Genomic DNA, 19110 nt, shown 5'->3' with positions numbered 1-19110 from the left:
GAAAAAGGCTTGAAATCCTGTATATTAAACATAACCATGAACTTATTGCACCAGAAACCTAATAAAACAAATGATTTATGCTTTCAAAGTTGGCCACAGGGGGTTACCATCTTGTAACTTTGTTAAACATCTTTGCAAGGCCAAGACTGTGCACATGCTCAGTGGGGTCTGGGCTGCTTAGGGATCGTCATAAATGATCAAAACAGCACAAGTCAAATAATATCTGCCAGAAGCCGATACAGCAAGACTGATTAATAATCAGAATATACAGACTGAACTGGGTCCTGTGTGTCATGTAATCTAATGTGGATTTTATAGTTATAAGGGGATGTAATGGCAAAAATAAAATCCAATACAAATCGCTGACTGCTCTACAGGGAAACAAACAAAGCTGCTTGATTTCTGCATGGCTGGGAAGTAAGGCGGGGCTCCCCCTGCTGTTCATAAGTATGATTGTTTCCCTGCAGAGCAGTTAGGGACCGTCTGACAATTCCTATCCACAGCAGTAAATGAAGGGAGAATTTCACTGCATACAGTCAGGTTTCTTATAAAAACGGTACACATTTTTAATTAAAGTATATTGGAGATAGGTTTTATTTTTCATTAAAGAAAGTAAAAATGGAATTTTATTTTCTTGCCTTTACATGTCATTTTAAAGACAGCTTTGTAAAAAACAATGACTCAACACACAAATCAGTAGGGGAATCTGCAACTCTGCAACTGTAGACCAGCAGGGAAAGAGGACTGCAGCAATCTGCCACTTAAACTTCTTTCTTTTTCTTTAGCCTCTCGTTGCTTTGATGTCAGCTGCACAGTGGTTCCTAAGTAACCTGGTTCTGTAAGTACTGCTTGTAAACCTACACTCACTCGGGGACGGCCATTGGCTGAGAATACGTTATAAAAGCTGTCCCTTTATAAGAGTGAAGCTTGTGTGTTCCTAAATATTAGGTCATGGCTCTTTCTGTTGCTGCTTTGCCCGTGTGGTTGTGACCCGATACAGGGACTGCAGCTTCAGAGGTTAAAAACATCAGCACCAAGCTTAGGCCAACTAAACCTATCAGAACTAATAAATGGGGCCCTGCACTAGGGTTTCCACCTCCAGCTTTGAAAAACAAGTAATGGCCAACAGAAGAGGCCGTGGGAATGAGACACAAAAGTTTTTGTTAAACGACATACTGTATAAAAAAGAAGTTCAGTTCTCTACCGGCAGCAAGAACAATTTATAGCTTTGTAATTATTTGCCTTCTTCTTCTGATGCTTTCCAACTCTTAAATAGGGGGTCGCTGACCCCATCTAAAAAAACAAATGCTCTGTTAGGCTACAAATTTATAGTTATTGCTACTTTTTATTACTCCTCTTTCTATTCAGGCCTCTTCTATTCACATTCCAGTTTCTTATTCACATCAATGTATGGTTGCTAGGGTAACTCAGACCCTAGCAACCAGATTGCTGGAACTGCAAACAGGAGAGTTGCTGAATAAAAAACTAAATAACTCAAAAACCACAAATATTAAAAAATGAAAACCAATGGCAAATTGTCAATGAATATCACTCTCCACATGATACTAAAAGTTAATTTAAAGGTGAACAACTACTTTAACATCTACAGCTGTCTGAAAATATCATGTTAGTATGTTATAGAATGGCTAATTGTAACCAAATTTTCAATTGGCCTTCAGTTAGTATTTGAAGTATTAGCCTTCTTATTCTGACTTTTCCAGCTTTCAAATGGGGGTCATTGACTCCGTCTAAAAAACAAATGCTCTGTAAGGCTACTAATGTATTATTATTGCTGCTTTTTATTACTCATCTTTCTATTCAGGCCTCTCTTATTCATATTCCAGTCTCTTATTCAAATCAATGCATGGTTGCTAGGGGAATTTGAACCCTAGCAACCGGATTGCTGAAATTAGAAACTAGAAATTAGAAAAGGAGAGCTGCTGAAGAAAAGCTACAATAACCACAAAAATAAAAACATTAGGGATGCACCAAATCTACTGTTTTGGATTAGGCCGAACCCCCGAATCCTTCTCGAATGATTCGACCAATTACCGAACCAAATACAAATCCTAATTTGCATATGCAAATTATGGGTGGGAAGGGGAAAACATTTCTGACTTCCTTGTTTTCCCGATTTCCCTCCTCGCCCCTAATTTGCATATACAAATTGAGATTTGAATTCGGTTCAGCCGGGCAGAAGGATTAGGCGATTCTGAATCCTGATGAAAAAAGGCTGAATCCTGGATTCGGTGCATCCCTAAAAAACATGAAACCCAATTGCAAATTGTCTCAGAATATCCCTCTTTATACTAAAATACTAAAATTTAATTTAAAGGGGAACAACCCCTTAATATCTACAACTGGCTGAAAATCAAATTTTGTAAAAAAAGAAGCATTTTGTCATGTTACTGAGCAGAGGCGTCAGTTTGCTGGTGAACAGGAGGAGGCGCTGTTGTTTCAAATTGAAATAGTTTAAAAAAGGCTGATATCTTCAAACATGGTCAAATAAATGAATGTTAATTGCACCAGTGCTCTGAACATTAATTTGGGTTTACATTTCCTTTAAACAATAATTGATCCACTTGCATTATCTGATATTTTGGGCTCAGGAAGGATTTTTTTATTTTTCGCCTTGCTGTTATGTGACTGTTCTAACTATTTCTTATTCCTATCTTACAGCTTCTTCCTAGAGTTCAGTCTGTGCCCCTTCTGGGCTGCTGATAACACGGTACAAGGTAGGTCACATCTGGGAAGCGCGATGGGTAAATCTCTAGCCTGTAACAGGGGCAGCTTAAAGGATAAGTAAACCTTTAAAATAAGTGAATGTAAAATTGATGAGAGGGCTGTTCTAAGCACATTTGCAATGTACATTCATTATTTATTTGTCTTTAATTTCAAGATATTAAAGGATACATGTGCTGTTAATATGAATGAATTTTGTTACAACAGCGCCACCTGCTGGTCATTTTCCCACCAGTCTGACCAGCAAGTAGTCAAGGAAGTTGTCAGGAGAAAGAAAGAGACTGCTCTGATGTTCTTCTGCTTAGGAAAGATGTGAGAAAGGTTTCTAGTTTTATTCCTAAGCAGAAGAACATCAGAGCATCCTCTATCTTTCTCCTGACAACTTCCTTGACTACTTGGTGGTCAGACTGGTGGGAAAATGACCAGCAGGTGGCGCTGTTGGAACACAATTCATTCATATTTACACGTATCCCTTAATATCTTGGAATTAAAGAAAAATAAAGAATGAATGTACATATGCAAATTAGGATTCGGATTCGAGTCGGCCGGGCAGAAGGATTCAGCCGAATCCGAATCCTGCTGAAAAAGGCTGAATCCCGAACCGAATCCTGGATTCGGTACATCCCTATTTAATATCCTTGGAATTAAAAATAAATAAATAATGAATGTAAATTACAAAAGGGTTTAGAATACCCCCCCTCATCAATTTTGCATTCACTTGTTTTAAAGGTTTACTTATCCTTTAATATGGCAGTGCCCATACCGTCACTTTGCTTTCCATAAAGCCTGTGTTTTATCCCATACGCTGGTGTCTGACTCACGCCACAATCTACTAACGTGTTGTCACTGTCATTTCATTACGACGTCTGCCCTTTCATCGTGTCTCATTTATTTCACCTTTGATGTCATTTCCTTCCATCCGACCTTCACCTCGTCTGACTTCATTGACGCATCATCCGTCATGTGACTCATGCAGCCAAGTCCTTCTTCCATCACTGTAAGTAGCCGGAGGGCAAGGCAGGAGTCGGTATAGTCCAGACACACTGGCTAATGAGAGGCTTAATGATGTCACATATAGAGAGAGAGAGTTTACTTACCGGAGATAATTGCTCTGCCTGTCTCGCAGTGGCTTTTGTTCACCCCTGACTGATGGGATTTAATTCAGCGTAATCTCAGCCCATTGCAATTCTCTATTTTCTCTGCTGTCCCCTTCTGAGCTGTGTTTGGGCCCCAGGGGGTACAAGTATAAGAGAACATCTTCCTCCTTTTAAAGGGCAACTAAAGTCTAAAATAGAATAAGGCTATTAATTCTGTATTTTGTATACTAAACATAAACACAAACTTACTGCACCACAAGCCTAATCAAACAAATGATTTATGCTTTCAAAGTTGGCCACAGGGGGTCACCATTTTGTAATTTTGTTAAATATCTCTGCAAGGTAAGACTGTGCACATGCTCAGTGTGGTCTGGGCTGCTTAGGGATCGTCATAAATTATGAAAACAGCACAAGTCAAATAATATCTGCCAGAAGTTGAGACAGTAGGATGCACCGAATCCACTATTTTGGATTCGGCCAAACCCTGTATCCTTCGCGAAAGTTTAGGCTGAATACCGAACCGAATCTTGATTTGTATATGCAAATTAGGGGTGGGAATGAAAAAAAAAATGTTTTTACTTCCCCTAATTTGCATATGCAAATTAGGATTCGGATTCGGTTAGGCCGGCAGAAGGATTTGGCCAAATCCGAATTCTGCTGAAAAAGGCCGAATCCTGGATGGATTCCAAACCTAATCCTGGATTCAGTGCATCCCTAACAGCAAGAAAACAAATCTCTACACAGTCGCCGACTGCTCTACAGAGAAACAAACAAAGCTGCTTGTGTTCTGCATGGCTGGGAAGTAAGGCGGGGGCTCCCCCTGCTGATCATAAGTATGATCTGTTTCCCTGCTCAGCAGTTAGGGGCCGTCTGACAATTCCTATCCACAGCAGTAAATGAAGGGAGAATTTCACTGCATACAGTCAAGTTTCTTACAAAAATGGTACACATTTTTTAATTAAAGTATATTGGAGATAGGTTTCTTTTTCATTAAAGAAAGTAAAAATGGGATTTTATTTTATTGCCTTTACATGCCTTTTAACTCACTTTTCCCTAATGTGTGCAAGAGAATGGAAAGTGTTTGTGGCAGGATATAAATGTAGATGTATTGTGCTTTCCTGCATGAGCCATTAGGCTTTTCATGTCTCATTTCTTCCTCTCGTTCTCTCCCCAGCTCACAAGCACAAGAAACATGACATCCTACAGCCGTGTGACACCGAATACCCAGCATTCACACACGAGACGTCCATCCAGGAGGCCAATGGGCTCATCGATTGCGGTGAATGCCAAAAGTGAGAACCCGTAACCCTCCCTGTGTCCAGCACAACCTCCGAGCTCTTCTGCTTCCCAGTCTCGTCCTCATATAGAAATGTGTTGGAGCCACTTAGTTAATCCGTCAAACATTAGAATTATAAAATTTAGTTCAAGATGGGTCTGCATTACAGGCAATGTAGATCAGGGACCATGGGGCAGTCCAGCTGCTGTTGAATTTTCCAATTTTGGGTTGTAAGTGCTCCCAGTTCCAATGGTTCTACATTAAATCAGATTGTGGGGCTGGAGCTCCATCTTGTGGTGGGTGTTGGTACTAGACCTTCTCAGTTTCACTCTGTCTGTCCATCTCGGATGTCTGTCCCAGCCCAGTGATCTGTATGTGTCTGTGTTTTATCCCTTTGCAGGATGTTCGTCTTTCAACAGATTATGAACAGTAATCTCCTCCTCTTGGTCACTGACGCCACCTGTGACTGCAGCACCTTCCCCCCTGTCTCCCTACAAGCCAAAGAAGTCAAATATATCCTGAACCAACTGGGTATCAAATGTGTCAATCCTACACAACAATATAGATATTTAACCCTACATTCATTTATACAGTATATATTACTTCTTCTATTGCTCCATATACCCTCCCTATAACTCCTCCTATTGCTCCATATAACCCTCCCGATAACTCCTCCTATTGCTCCATATACCCCTCCCGATTACTCCTCCTATTGCTCCATATAACCCTCCCTATAACTCCTCCTATTGCTCCATATACCCCTCCCTATAACTCCTCCTATTGCTCCATATTCCCCTCCTATTGCTCCATATAACCCTCCCCATAACTCCTCCTATTGCTCCATATACTCCTCCCTATAACTCCTCCTATTGCTCCATATACCCCTCCCGATAACTCCTATTGTTCCATATACCCCTCCCTATAACTCCTCCTATTGCTCCATATACCCCTCCCTATAACTCCTCCTATTGCTCCATATAACCCTCCCTATAACTCCTCCCATTGCTCCATATAACCCCTCCCTATAACTCCTCCCATAGCTCCATATAACCCTCCCTATAACTCCTCCCGTTGCTACATATACCCCTCCCTATAACGCCTCCCATTGCTCCATATACCCATCCCTATAACTCCTCCTATTGCTCCATATACCCCTCCCGATAACTCCTCCTATTGCTCCATATACCCCTCCCGATAACTCCTCCTATTGCTCCATATACCCCTCCCTATAACTCCTCCTATTGCTCCATATACTCCTCCCTATAACTCCTCCTATTGCTCCATATAATCCTCCCTATAACTCCTCCTATTGCTTCATATACCCCTCCCGATAACTCCTCCTATTGCTCCATATACCCCTCCCTATAACTCCTCCTATTTCTCCATATACCCCTCCCTATAACTCCTCCTGTTGCTCCATATACCCCTCCCTATAACTCCTCCTATTGCTCCATATACCCCTCCCTATAACTCCTCCTATTGCTTCATATAACCCTCCCTATAACTATAGCTTCAGTGCAGCCAATCTCACTGTTTATTCTATGGACTGATTAAGGCATTTCCTACAGTCACATTTGCTTCCCCACTCTGCGTATGAGGGTGAATATGTGATCGGATTGTACCTACCCCCCCTCTCAGATAGGAACATGAATTAAACTGATGCTCTTTAGAGGGGCCCCTAAAATGACTTTCCTGTGGGGCCCATGAACCTGTAGTAAGAGCACAGTCACTATTAATGTGTTGTGTTGTTCTGCACTGTATTCCTTGACTCCTGAGCACATAACGCTTCAGTGAAGTGTGACCGAATGCGTTCGCAGAAGTTACGCCGGCGCCCGCAGTCCTGCCATGCTTTCCACCCTGAGGTACAGAGTGACAGGGGGACTTTGTTATGGGGCAGAGCTGGTATTTAGTGTGGGGTCTACCAGGTGGCAGGTGGGGAGGGGGATTGCCTGTAGACTATACTGGAAGTAAATATGTGGGGGTGTGGCATGATGATGGGTGTGGCATGATGATGGGGTGTAACATGATGGGGGTGTGGCATGATGATGTAGGTGTGACATGATGATGGGGGTGTGTCATGATGATGATGGGGGGCTTGGCAATGCCCCCATAAATCTCTTGCTAATAACCCCTATTTGCTGTTTATTCTAGGAAAATGCCCAGGATTGTGGGGGGGCATATGGAATCTCCCCGACGCTCACGTTGCTCCTCGCTGCTCTGGCTGTCTCGCTCTGGGAACTGGATCCTTCCTGATGCCCGGGGGGGGGTACCCCAGAAGAATATCTCCGAGTACCATCATTTCTCCAGGGGTATTTTATCTGAAGGGGCAGAGACTGATTATCTATGCAATCCCAAGACTGACCAGCAGCTCCTGAGAGACATTGAACCCCAGTTCCTTGAGTTCCTGCGGGTTTTGCATATTGGTCGTGGCACTTTAAGAGGTTGGGCGGCAACATGAGCCACATGGTGAGGATTCTGACTCTCACCCACCGGGGGCAGAAGAAACAGCAAGTCTCATAATTCAAAGTCCTCTGCCCAGCAGCATTTCTGCTCCAATAATACAGGGTTTCTATAGCCATATTCTCACCTGTCCTATCAGTGACTCTGCCTGATTGTATTCAATGTAAGTGACGGGAAACCTATCCGTTTTGTTACCCCCGATACAGAATAAGGGCTGTTTCTGTGCAACAATGGCTCCCGGATTCGGCACTGCATCTTGCGACTCAGCCGGTTCTCTCAAGGTTGCCTCGTCTTCTTTAGGACTGTCTCGTTTCTATATTTATAAACTGCTTTAATAAAATCTCATCTGAAAAGAAACACTGTTTCCCCCTTGTATTTGGTTATTAAAGGGGAACTAGAACACAGACTGCTCTTGCCTAATGAAAATGTTCTAAGTAGGGATGCGCCGAATCCAGGATACGTTCGGGATTCGGCCAAATCTTTCTGGCCAAACCAAATCTGAATTTGCATATGCAAATTAGGGGCAGGGAGGGAAATCGCGTGACCTTTTAGATCGGTTCAGTATTCGGACGAATCTTTCGTGAAGGGGGTTTGGCCAAATCAAAATAGTGGGTACGGTGCATCTCTAGTTCTATGCAGCTTTATTCTAAGCAACTTCTCAGATATTTTTTAATCAGCTAGCTTCTGCAAAGCTGTTTCAGGAGTCATAACCACCAGTGTGAATGATCATCCCAGTTAAAGAGCATGTAAAGGCTAAAAAATAAAATCCCATTTTTACTTTCTTTAATGAAAAAGAAACTCCAATTTCCAATATACTTTAATTAAAAAGGGTCTACTGTTTTTATAAGAAACCTGACTGTATGCAGTGAAATTCTCCCTTCATTTACTGCTGTGGATAGGAATTGTCAGACGGTCCCTAACTGCTCTGCAGGGAAACAATCATACTTATGAACAGCAGGGGGAGCCCCCGCCTTACTTCCCAGCCATGCAGAACACAAGCAGCTTTGTTTGTTTCCCTGTAGAGCAGTCGGCGACTGTGTAGAGATTTGTATTGGATTTTAGTTTTGCCTTTACTTCCCCTTTACTGTTTCCAACTCCAGCTGCAGGGACAAAGATCATGGAGCCAGATTTAAACAGATAAACTGGGATTCTATTTGGAGGATTATTTTGCTGCAGACACTGGTTCTGCAGAGTTGGAGAAAGTTTGTATTAAACAATACAAAAACTATAAAATCCACATTAGATAACATGAAAACACAGGACCCAGTACAGTCTGCATATTCTGATTATTAATCAGAATGAATCGGCTTCTGGCAGATATTATTTGACTTGTGCAGTTTTGATCATTTCTGCCGATCCCTAAGCAGCCCAGACCACACTGAGCATGTGCACAGTCTTGGTCTTGCAAAGATATATAACAAAGTTACAAGATGGTGACCCCCTGTGGCCAACTTTGAAAGCATAAATCATTTGTTTGATTAGGCTTGTGGTGCAGTTAGTTCATGTTTATGTTTAGTATACAAAACAGCATTTCTAGCCTTTTTCTATTTTAGACTTTACTTCCCCTTTAGGGGTTAGTGAACGAAGGGGCGATCGTTTAAAAAGGGAAACAAAAAATGAGTCATCGACTTCAAGACGTGACCCTTTCATTAAATTAGGGAAACAATTGACCTGAGAATGTTTAAGCCTTTAGTAAGAGAATTACTGTGGCTGGTTTTTGAATTAAACAATGAGTTGCAGTACACACTATTACCACTAGATGGTTATCTCCAGGGCAGCAGGTAAAAACAATATTCCAGCCGTGAAGTATAGAAACCCTCTTGTTCCGTGTTTAGGTGGAGCTGCCCAATGGCATGGGGTAGAACTGAAAGAACACCTTCTAAGCAACTTCTCAATACCCTCCAGGTCTTTTACTCAGCTGGCTTCTGCTAGGCTGTTTCAGGAGTCAGAGCCACCAGTGTAAAGTATGGCAACAATAACCACCCCCAGGCGGCACTTGGCAGCAAATGACAGCGGACTCTACTTGAAACGGTTTAGTTTATTAAGAGAATTTGTGAATACAAGCGAGAGATGAGAATTACACCCCCATAATCGCTATAGCATTAAACAGACATGTCGTCACCCCCCCACCCCCAAAATGTGCTTTGCTGCTTCTCACAGTAAACAAGAGAAAAGAATAACCATGAATTCTAATTATTACAAGGCCACTATTGACTGAGGGTCGAAGCAGGGGAGCGTATGACAAGCTACGGTTTAGTCCTGGGGGTCGCACACACTTGCAGGTAGGTACTCGCTGGCCCCTCCCCTGTTAAAACTGAGATTATAAGGCAATCGGGCAGTGCTGCCCCGAACAATGTCCCAGAATAGTGTATTAGGGGGGAGTTAGCCAAAGTCAAGTGGCTCATTAACCTTGGTTTTTATTGGCCCTTGTAAGCCCCGCCCACTTTGATATGTCGGGTGCTCAGGCAGGGAAAGAGTTAAACTGGATACCCAAAAGAACATAATACACAATGCAAATCCTTATACGCTTACAGAGGGTGGTAAAACTATAGTGAGCCAGTACCGGATACCTTACTGCTCTACAGTCCACTCCCACGTTCTAGGTCGCTGGAAGGTTAATACTGATGTCTGGTATTTGCAAATACTCCCAAGTCTTCCAAGGTTGTTTAGAGGCCCCCCCAAAATTCTTAATGTACAACAATTTCCGAACCCCCCCCCTCCTTCGTTAAATGGTTTGTACCATAAAACAATGGTATACTGAGCCTCGGGGGGGGAAGGGCATTTAAACTCCGTGTGTCCGGCGGACATATTTGAGCTCCTCCCACAAGCGACGCCTTGTGGGAGGAGCCTGATAGAACATGAACGGGAAGTCCAGAGATCGATCCCCGGATTCAGAAGTAGAACGTTAAACACAGTCGTTGTTTCAACCTCGGAACTATATTTTCTTAGGGGTGCAATTTTCATTAGGTTTAACCGCACGGCCGACTTTGCATTGATTGGTGCTCTTTAGCTTATGACAGAGACAGGGGGCGGAGTCTCATTCTCCATGGAGAATCCACAGTTTTCCAGGGAAGTGCAGAACATTCGGTGATGGTGACGTCCTATAAAGAAAGGCCCGTCGCCCTTGAGAGGGGGTAGCGGAGAAACGTGCCCCACCTCCACCTCCTAAGTGGGGACCCCAGTATTTGCGACACCAAGGCTGTGCTTTGATTGGACACCGCCAGCGTGGATAAGGATCACTATCTAGTATAGGTAGATATACCATGACCTGGATGAATGAAAATCTTCATAGTCACAAGGATCACTAGTAACATTCGGAGTTGTGCCGTTAACCCCATCGCGCTTGTGCAAAACATTTCCCCCTATATAGACAGTGGATCGTGCCGGGAAGAATTTTACGTGAATTTTTGTTTTTTTCAAAAATGTATAGAAATTTTTTTTCTTAAAAGAGAATATTATACAGTTTCTTTTCTTTTTTTTTATCGTTATTACACCAGATCTACTGGCCGCTTTCCCTCTGTAGGTTTTTTTTAATGCACCAAATAGTGAATCTCACACCAGAGTTTAAGGGGAAGTAACGATGCTTGGGTAATATGGATGCCCCGCCCCTCTCTCCAGAAGAAGGAAGAGCTAGAAAAACAAATAGAGCCTACTGGAGACCTGCAGCCTGGTGTGTCTGGAGGAGACTCAAGTAGCAAAATAATTTAACCACGTCAGTGCCGGAGAGAGAACAAAAAAAAAAAAAAAACCCCACCCACTCCAGAACCAAAAGTACGAAAGGTGTGGCTCCCCTCCTGGAATAAATAACTCCACGCATGGAAAGTAATGGTCGAGGTAAGCTGGTTTAGTCCGGGGATTTATGGGGGGGTTTCTGTCCCCTTTTTTTTTTTTTACGTCGTTCCACCTCAAATCAGACGGTAGGGAAGGATTTCTTCTGCTTCTTCCCGCCCCCGGCTTTGCGGTGGTGGCGGTTGGAACGTGCTGTATCCTCCTGTGTGGCAGTTTGGGAATTTACAGCACTTCCTGAGCTGCGCAGCCTCCGCCCACCGTGAACCGCACTTCCTGGAGGTTGGACACACCGTGAAAGTGGACGAAAGCTCCGGCAACCACAAAGATGTGAAACAGCTGATGGGAGTGGAACTGTAAAGAGAGAAAACAAGAAACTTAATGAGAAACTTTACTGCCAAGTCTCCTGTTTGATTAATCAGCAGGGAAGGAAAGGCACACGGTTAAAGGGATACTGTCATGGGAAACCATGTTTTTTTCAAACTGCATCAGTTAATAGTGCTGCTCCAGCAGAATTCTGCACTGAAATCCATTTCTCAAAAGAGCAAACAGATTTTTCAAACAGATGTATTCAATTTTGAAATCTGACATGGGGCTAGACATATTGTCAGTTTCCCAGCTGCCCCCAGTCATCGATCTGAATCCGAAAAATCATGTGAACAAGGAAGTCAAAATTTTTACATGCTGCGCTCATAATTCTAATTATACTTCCCCTAATTTACATATGCAAAGTAGGGTTCAGTTTAGTTCGGGATTCCGCCAAGATTCTACCTTTTTCAGCAGGATTCAGACGAAACCCAACTGTCTGGCCAAACTGAATCCAAAAAATCATGACTTTTGGTCACACAAACAAGGAAGTAATTTTTTTTTAACTGCATGCTGCGCTCATAGTCCTCTTTCTTTCTTCTTTCCCTAATTTACATATGCAAATTTAAGGCTGGGAATTGGTTCGGGATTCGGACAAATCTTTCACAAAGGATTCTGGATTCAGCCGTATCCTAAAATAGTGGATTCGGTGCATCCCTAATACTAACAGACCAGATCCAGTGTCAATCCTGAGTCATACATAGCATACTAGGTACTAACTGTCACATACCCAAATGTCACATTTTCCAGGGAAGAAGCGTTCTGGGATCCGTGCCGCATACAAAGCAGCTCCGGTGATGTACAAACTGGCCATCAGCACCAGCCACCCAATCTGACCCATGGTCGCCGCCTTTAGGAAACCTTCTGCGATGACAAAGTGAAAGGTGGGGATGATTCCGCTCAGGCCGAGGCCTACAAACACACCTGTTGGGAGGCAAAACGAGATGCAGAAATCTGGAGCTACTTTGGCATGCAGACAACTTTAATTGGATGGTGCCAATTGCCCTGCCAGAAAAGGGGTGAGGTAAGACAGGGTAGGCAGTTTGGCTGTGCCAATCAGAGTGCACTGCCTCTCCTCTTGCACCACTGTATCCTTAATATACTTTGCAGGGGTGTAGCAGAACTGCTCCAGGCATTATCCTTTGCAGTAGCTGCAGGGATCTGCACGGCCGCAATTCCAACTGCAAACATAAAGTGCATGCACCGCTGCTTTCTACATATATATTCGCTCCTTTTATAGAATCAGCCGCCTGATGTAGATACGCTTTCACTGCATTTATATTTATAGTCGTACGGGGCCTTTTAACCCTAATCCTATTAGTCGCTTTTATCCAGAACTGCTGAGACCCAATGTTTTCATACCCACAATTCCACAGTGCGGCTGAAAAAAATCCTGTTTTCTCTGGATTTTTTTTTTTGTCATTTTTAATCCTTTTTATTTTTTTGCAAACTGAATGTACAGAAATGTTTTTGTTCTAAGGAATGTATTTTATCTCCCTATATAATTTGCGGAAAGGCTCCTTTTTTTTTTGCCACCCACATTCCCATAGTCGCCTCGTTGAGGAGCTGCAATGAAGGAGTCAATTATCTGCTACTGAACTTAATTACAAGCTTGTGTGAACAAAGAGAGAGGGGGGGGCTGTCGTTCTATGGCAGAAAGCAGATGCCAGCTGCAGGGGGGGGGAAGATAAAGAAAGATGGAGGTCTCGGTGCGACTTGAAATAACTGCATTCTCACCCCGCTGCATTAGCGGAAGCGCATTTATTCTGAAATGCAATACTGGTGGCGGGTAATCATACCGTTTGCATCAAGGGAAATGAAACCCAATAAGCTTGGGGCGACCCGCTCACTGTATCGGGCGGCTAATAAATAGCAAAAAGGGATTGGGCCAGAGAATTGCAGAAGGAAAGCGTGAGATTAAAAAGGAGCTTCCAATGACACTGCCTGGGTTTCTCTCCATCTGCGGATGTGTAAGAATTGACTTTAATTCCACAGGGAGAGAGAAAAGGGAAGGATTTGAGATGTGGGTTGCTAGAGATAAAGTCATTAAACCTCACATGGGGTTGCCATGTGGCCAACACAGGACATTTAGGGGTGTATTTATTTAAGGGGCTGTTCACCTTTAAATTAACTATGACTTTCCTTGTGAGGCAACTTCAGAAGACTTCAGAAAACGCCGCGTGTGCTTTAACGCAGGCGACATTTTTATCTTGGCGGATGGGAACACGAGAAGGCAGTTCGGGGAGATTGTTGCCAAGAAGTCGAGGCGATTAGTCGCCAGGCAACAAAATCTCCCCAAATCTCCTCGTGTGAACTAAACCTAACACTAGAGACAAACATCAACGGTGATGTTGCCCATAGCAACTAATCAGCCATTAGATTTGAACAGTCATCTGCAAGTTACAAAACAAAAGCAAAGATCTGATTGGTTACTACTGGTGATGTTTGCCTCCAGTGTAAATAAATTTGCCCCTTAGTGTACAATCCAATTGCTTGGCCCTTCAGTTGACCGACGAGGTTGTGTAGAACTTAACCAGACAGGGATGGGCACATTGCACTTGGGTCAAGAGATCAGGAAGGATGCACAAGAACTTAAAAATATGAAATTAAGTGTACAAAAGAACAACTGTAATTTATATACTGAACTGAAAAAGGTGCAGCAGCCCTAGAACAGCATGCTCTGCACAGGCTCCATGGGCAGTGGACAGGCTTAGTGGGCTCTGCACAGGCTCTGTGGGCTCTGCACAGGCTCTGTGGGCTCTGCACAAGCTCAGTGGGCTCTGCACAGGCTCAGGGGGATGTGGACAGGCTCAGGGGGATGTGGACAGGCTCAGGGGGCTCTGCACGGGCTCAGCGGGCTCTGCACGGGCTCAGCGGGCTCTGCACGGGCTCAGCGGGCTCTGCACGGGCTCAGCGGGCTCTGCACGGGCTCAGCGGGCTCTGCACGGGCTCAGCGAGCTCTGCACGGGCTCAGCGGGCTCTGCACGGGCTCAGCGGGCTCTGCACAGGCTCAGAGGGCTCTGCACAGGCTCAGAGGGCTCTGGACCTGAAAATCAGGATCCATGTAATGTGAATCTGAATAAATGACTAATCAGCCTTGTACTGTGAATATTTTATTGTATATACCCTGGGTCCCTAAGCTCACGTGCTGGGAATCAACAAAGAAAAAGATAGGGAGCTACTGGGGATATCTTTGGAGACACAGATCTTCCCTGCTGAAGCCCAAAACACAAGGTGTAACATATGTGGTTTAATACTTTGTGAGCTTTGCTTCTCCTTTAATGTGCAGCCCCTGCCTTTGCTGGTTTTCACAGGCCGCAGAAGAATCCGTGCATCGTGTTGTGCCCCTTGTTGTGCCCCCTTACCTGCTCTAACTCCTCTGTACTCAGGGGTGGCAAAGAGGTCCCATTGGGATACAATGATGGCTGTTATGCCCAGCACGCAGATGATGATCAAGTAGATGAAGCACGGCTGCGGGTTACAGTAGAAGGAGTAGTAGAGCCAGGGAACAAAGCTGCCCATGATAAGAAGAGCAATGCCCGAATAATCCAACCTAGAGAGGAAAGGGGGGGAAAGGTTAATGCTATAGAGGTAGAGGTGAGGAAGATGTGAGCACTGCAGCTCCAGTACAAACTCATCAATACTTATCATTTCAAATTGACCGGCCTGACTGTAACCGGCCTTATCAATAGACAGCCAGGAGAAAAAGAGACATCCGCCTATATGTGATCACTTAATGATCTCACGATAAATGTACAGCTCCGCCACAACACAATTAGCCTCATTAAACGCAGTTTTTCAATAGATAGTGTTTCTATTATAGGCATGAGCTTATAACATGGGGGGGGCAATAAGCAGCAACTTACTTGGAGAAGACGCGGGAGACCCCCTCCGAGTGACAATACACCGTGTGGAAGAGCCAGGAGAAGGACAGACACAGGATCACACCCAAGAAAAACATCCCAAAAACCACCTTCTCCTGCACCGGGGCTATAAATGCCATGTTGGGTCGGAACATGTAAAAGATCCCCAGACAGAGGAAGAATACGCATCCTATAAAGAAAACAACGACAGCAAGTTATTAGTATCTCTGCATAATGACATTAGAATATGTATTATTATAATATATATATATATATAGGGATTATTATAATATAGTAGTCAAGGAGGTTGTTAGGAAAAAGAAAGAAGCTGCTGATGTTCTGTTTAGGAAAGATGTGAGAAAGGTTTCTAATTGTTTTCCTAAGCAGAAGAACATCAGAGCAGCCTCTTTCTTTCTCCTGAAAACTTCCTTGACTACTTGCTGGTCAGACTGGTGGGAAACTGACCAGCAGGTGGCGATGTTGTAACAAAATTCATTTATATTAACAGTACATGTATCCGTTAATACAGGGCTGTCCAACTGGCGGCCCGCGGGCCGACCCCCCCTTCTGTGGCTCCCCAGATGCTGTCTGTTTACCATATGTAAGATTTAAAAGGTATCACTACAGAGATAAACTGGCCCCTGCATTGTTTAAACCTCAAATTCAGACTCTAATCCCCTGTATTGTTCACACCTGTGATCCCCCTGTATTGTTCAAATTTCTGACACCTCCATTCTTTATATCCTAAAACCCTGTACTGTTCACACCTGAGACCCAGACTGAAACTGCCCACATTGTTCACCTGTTCACACTTTATACAAAATGCTAATGGGGCACCAGCCTTGTGTCACTGTATGTAGTACATATTAGACCGATAGCTTTACTTGTCTCCTGCTCTGTTCTGCCTTCCCTCCCTGCAGGAGGGGGGGGCACACTATTAAGGGGAATTTCCTTTCTTTCTTTTTTAAACCTTGATTTGCTTGGCCTTTAATAGTTTTTCAACTTTATAAACCCCCTGTTCCAGACAGAATCACTCCCCAGCTCCTTTTTGGCAGCTGCTGGCACAGGTACATATTTGTGGGCAATATCTTGGCTGCTACTTGCACAGGTAAACAGATGATATGATGGATATTTGGCTGCTGCTGGCACAAGTACATATATGGAGGCAATATTGTGTATTTTTTGGCTGATGCTGGCACAGATACAGATTGGGGGCAATATAAGGGATTGGCTGCTGTTGGCTCAGGTACATGGGGCAATATGGTGGCTGCTGGCACAGGTACACAGATGTTTTAGGGCAATATGATGGATTTTTGGCTACTGCTGGAACAGATACAAATAGGGGCAATATGATGGATTCTTTTGGTTGCCACTGGCATAGGTACAGATTGGGGGTAAAAATATGATGGATGTCTTGGGGTTTGTTAGCAATTGGAAATTGTTGTTAAGGGCCCCTAAGGTGTTTAATCATGTGTTGGGGGGGTTGTTGTATTATCCACAGGGGAGGATGAGGCATATGGATTTAAGGGTAAGTTTTTATCATGACTTAAATTTTTCACATACAGTATGAGTGATGAGGGATTTCCCTGCAGTGAGCACCAACCATTTGGTTTTTTGGTGTGTTACCACCGTTAATGTGGATATGATCTTGGTAATGGTAACGTGGTAATATGGGTGTGGTTTGCAGTGGGTGTGGTTTAAAAGGGGGAGTGGTCAACACTGACTTCTATTATCGGCCCTCCTCCACATAGGCCGGTAAAATTATGGCCCTCGGTACCACAGAACTTGGACAGCACTGCCTTAATATATTGGAATCTAAAAAAAAATAAATAATGAATGGACATTACAAAAGTGCTTAGAATAGCCCCCTCATCATTTTTACATTCACTTATTGTTAAGGTTTACTTATCCTTTAAATATATAGACTGTACAGACTTTGTGAACATATACACACACACCCTAAACGGCACACCCACTTTATTTCAAATAAAAGCATTGGGAGATTTTTGAAAGCTCTGAATCATTCATAGCTAACACCCATTTTTATGATAAGGGGGCACCCATACAAATAAGTGATCCCATATTCTAAAACAATCAATACAAAAGAAGCGATTGGTACCACTGGTTGCTTAGTGGCGGCACTTACAGTAACTGCCGGACCCGACGGTCCATGTGAAAAAAATGTCAAGTGAAAGAAAAGCGAGCTACTAAGACTTATACGCTTCCTAGAAAAATATAAAGGTGCCAATAGTGTGTTAACCCCTTAATTAGATAGCCGTGATTTTAGGTGATGCCTACTCACATTTGGAAGGAACGATCAGACCGCATTTAAGATAATTTATTTTAGGGAAACACCGAATCCAGGATTCAGTTTGGGATTCGGCCTTTTACAGGAGGATTAGGCCGAATCCTTCTGCCCGGCCGAACCGAATCATAATTTGCATATGCAAATTAGCGACGGGGAAGGAATTCCAGTGACTTTTTGTCACAAAATAAGCAAGTAAAAAATGTTTTCCCCTTCCCACCCCTGATTTGGATATACAAATTCCTCCAAATCTTTTGCGAAGGATGCGGCCGAATACAAAATAGTGGATTCGGTGCATCCCTAATTTATTTCTTTGATTCCAGATCGTTGGATTGACCTGTCGGCAGAGAGCTGCTATCACAAAATACTGTGGGGACCTCCCTCCAATGGCCCAGATACAAGTTACACTTACAGAAAATGTCAAGACGCATATTTGGAAGTTTGTTCTCTCCAGCTGTTCTTGCCGAATCGCTATTTTTAGGGTTGGTTTCTTGATCGCAGAGGGGGTGGATGCCGGTTCAGTCTCCCTTTTCCCAAAGTTTGGAGAAACTTGGAGACTGACCACAGACGAATCCGGATATACCACCAGACCATTACCTACACGCAAAGGGAGACCGAACCAGCATCCAACCCCCCCCTGCGATCAAGAAACCAACCCTAAAAATAGCGATTCGGAAAGAACAGCTGGAGAGAACAACCCACAAACTTCCAGATATTCGTCTTGACATTTTCTTTCTGTAAGTGTAACTTGTATCTGGGCCATTGGAGGGAGGTCCCCACAATATTTCTCAATTGCAGCTCTCTCTGAATACCTGGCTGTAGTTACAATAAAGGGAAAGTGAAGCTGGCACTGTATAAATCAGTGATGATGGTATTTAATAGGGCAGTCAATCAGGATGGTCCCATACACGAGCCAATAAGCTGCAAGCAAGGAGGGAGGGTCCAATCGGCAGCTTTGATCAGCTGGTGTATGGGAGAGACCAGTGTATGGTACCTAGCAGGTGGGTCCAGATGTTGCCGGTCTCAGTATGTATCCTGAAGATGCTCTTGAAGCAGGCTCTGAAGGAAGGCATGGGGGGCCGGTGGCCATGCAGCAGGTAGTCGTTGTCCTTTAGCCAGTCTGGTAGTACATCGTGGGGGATGACCCTCCATCTTCCCTCCCACACCTGCACTCAGGAGACACAAGAAACACGTCGGTCAGGTACATGATTATAA

The 19110-nt window shown here is 43.7% G+C and overlaps 2 protein-coding genes across 7 annotated transcripts in view; one reads left to right on the top strand and one right to left on the bottom strand.

Moving 5' to 3' along the window:
* LOC108704584 (voltage-dependent calcium channel subunit alpha-2/delta-4) overlaps positions 1-7932 on the top strand; it is a 106135-nt gene extending 98203 nt beyond the window's left edge. For 4 of the 5 annotated variants that reach the window (XM_018241177.2, XM_041585923.1, XM_041585925.1 and 1 more), the window contains 7 exons: positions 786-838; positions 2680-2735; positions 3719-3739; positions 5014-5131; positions 5516-5628; positions 6895-6977; positions 7267-7932. In XM_018241177.2, the coding sequence (XP_018096666.1) occupies positions 786-838; positions 2680-2735; positions 3719-3739; positions 5014-5131; positions 5516-5628; positions 6895-6977; positions 7267-7368 (546 nt within the window). In that variant the 3' untranslated portion in view covers positions 7369-7932. The remainder of the gene's footprint in view (positions 1-785; positions 839-2679; positions 2736-3718; positions 3740-5013; positions 5132-5515; positions 5629-6894; positions 6978-7266) is intronic. The other variant, XM_041585924.1, reaches the window with a different exon arrangement.
* A 1666-nt stretch (positions 7933-9598) lies between these two features.
* adipor2.L (adiponectin receptor 2 L homeolog) overlaps positions 9599-19110 on the bottom strand; it is a 56759-nt gene continuing 47247 nt past the window's right edge. The window contains exons 4-8 of one of the 2 annotated variants that reach the window (XM_041585165.1): positions 18890-19061; positions 15594-15780; positions 15093-15280; positions 12458-12651; positions 9599-11715 (exon numbers count right to left, since the gene is read on the bottom strand). In XM_041585165.1, coding sequence (XP_041441099.1) covers positions 11587-11715; positions 12458-12651; positions 15093-15280; positions 15594-15780; positions 18890-19061 — 870 coding nt within the window. In that variant the 3' untranslated portion in view covers positions 9599-11586. 2 annotated transcript variants of the gene reach the window in all.

Source organism: Xenopus laevis, chromosome 3L (assembly GCF_017654675.1).
Source record: "Xenopus laevis strain J_2021 chromosome 3L, Xenopus_laevis_v10.1, whole genome shotgun sequence".
In the NCBI taxonomy this organism is placed as follows: domain Eukaryota; kingdom Metazoa; phylum Chordata; class Amphibia; order Anura; family Pipidae; genus Xenopus; species Xenopus laevis.
The sequence above is the reverse complement of the archived record's forward strand: the minus strand, read 5'-3'. Positions and strand labels throughout refer to the sequence as shown.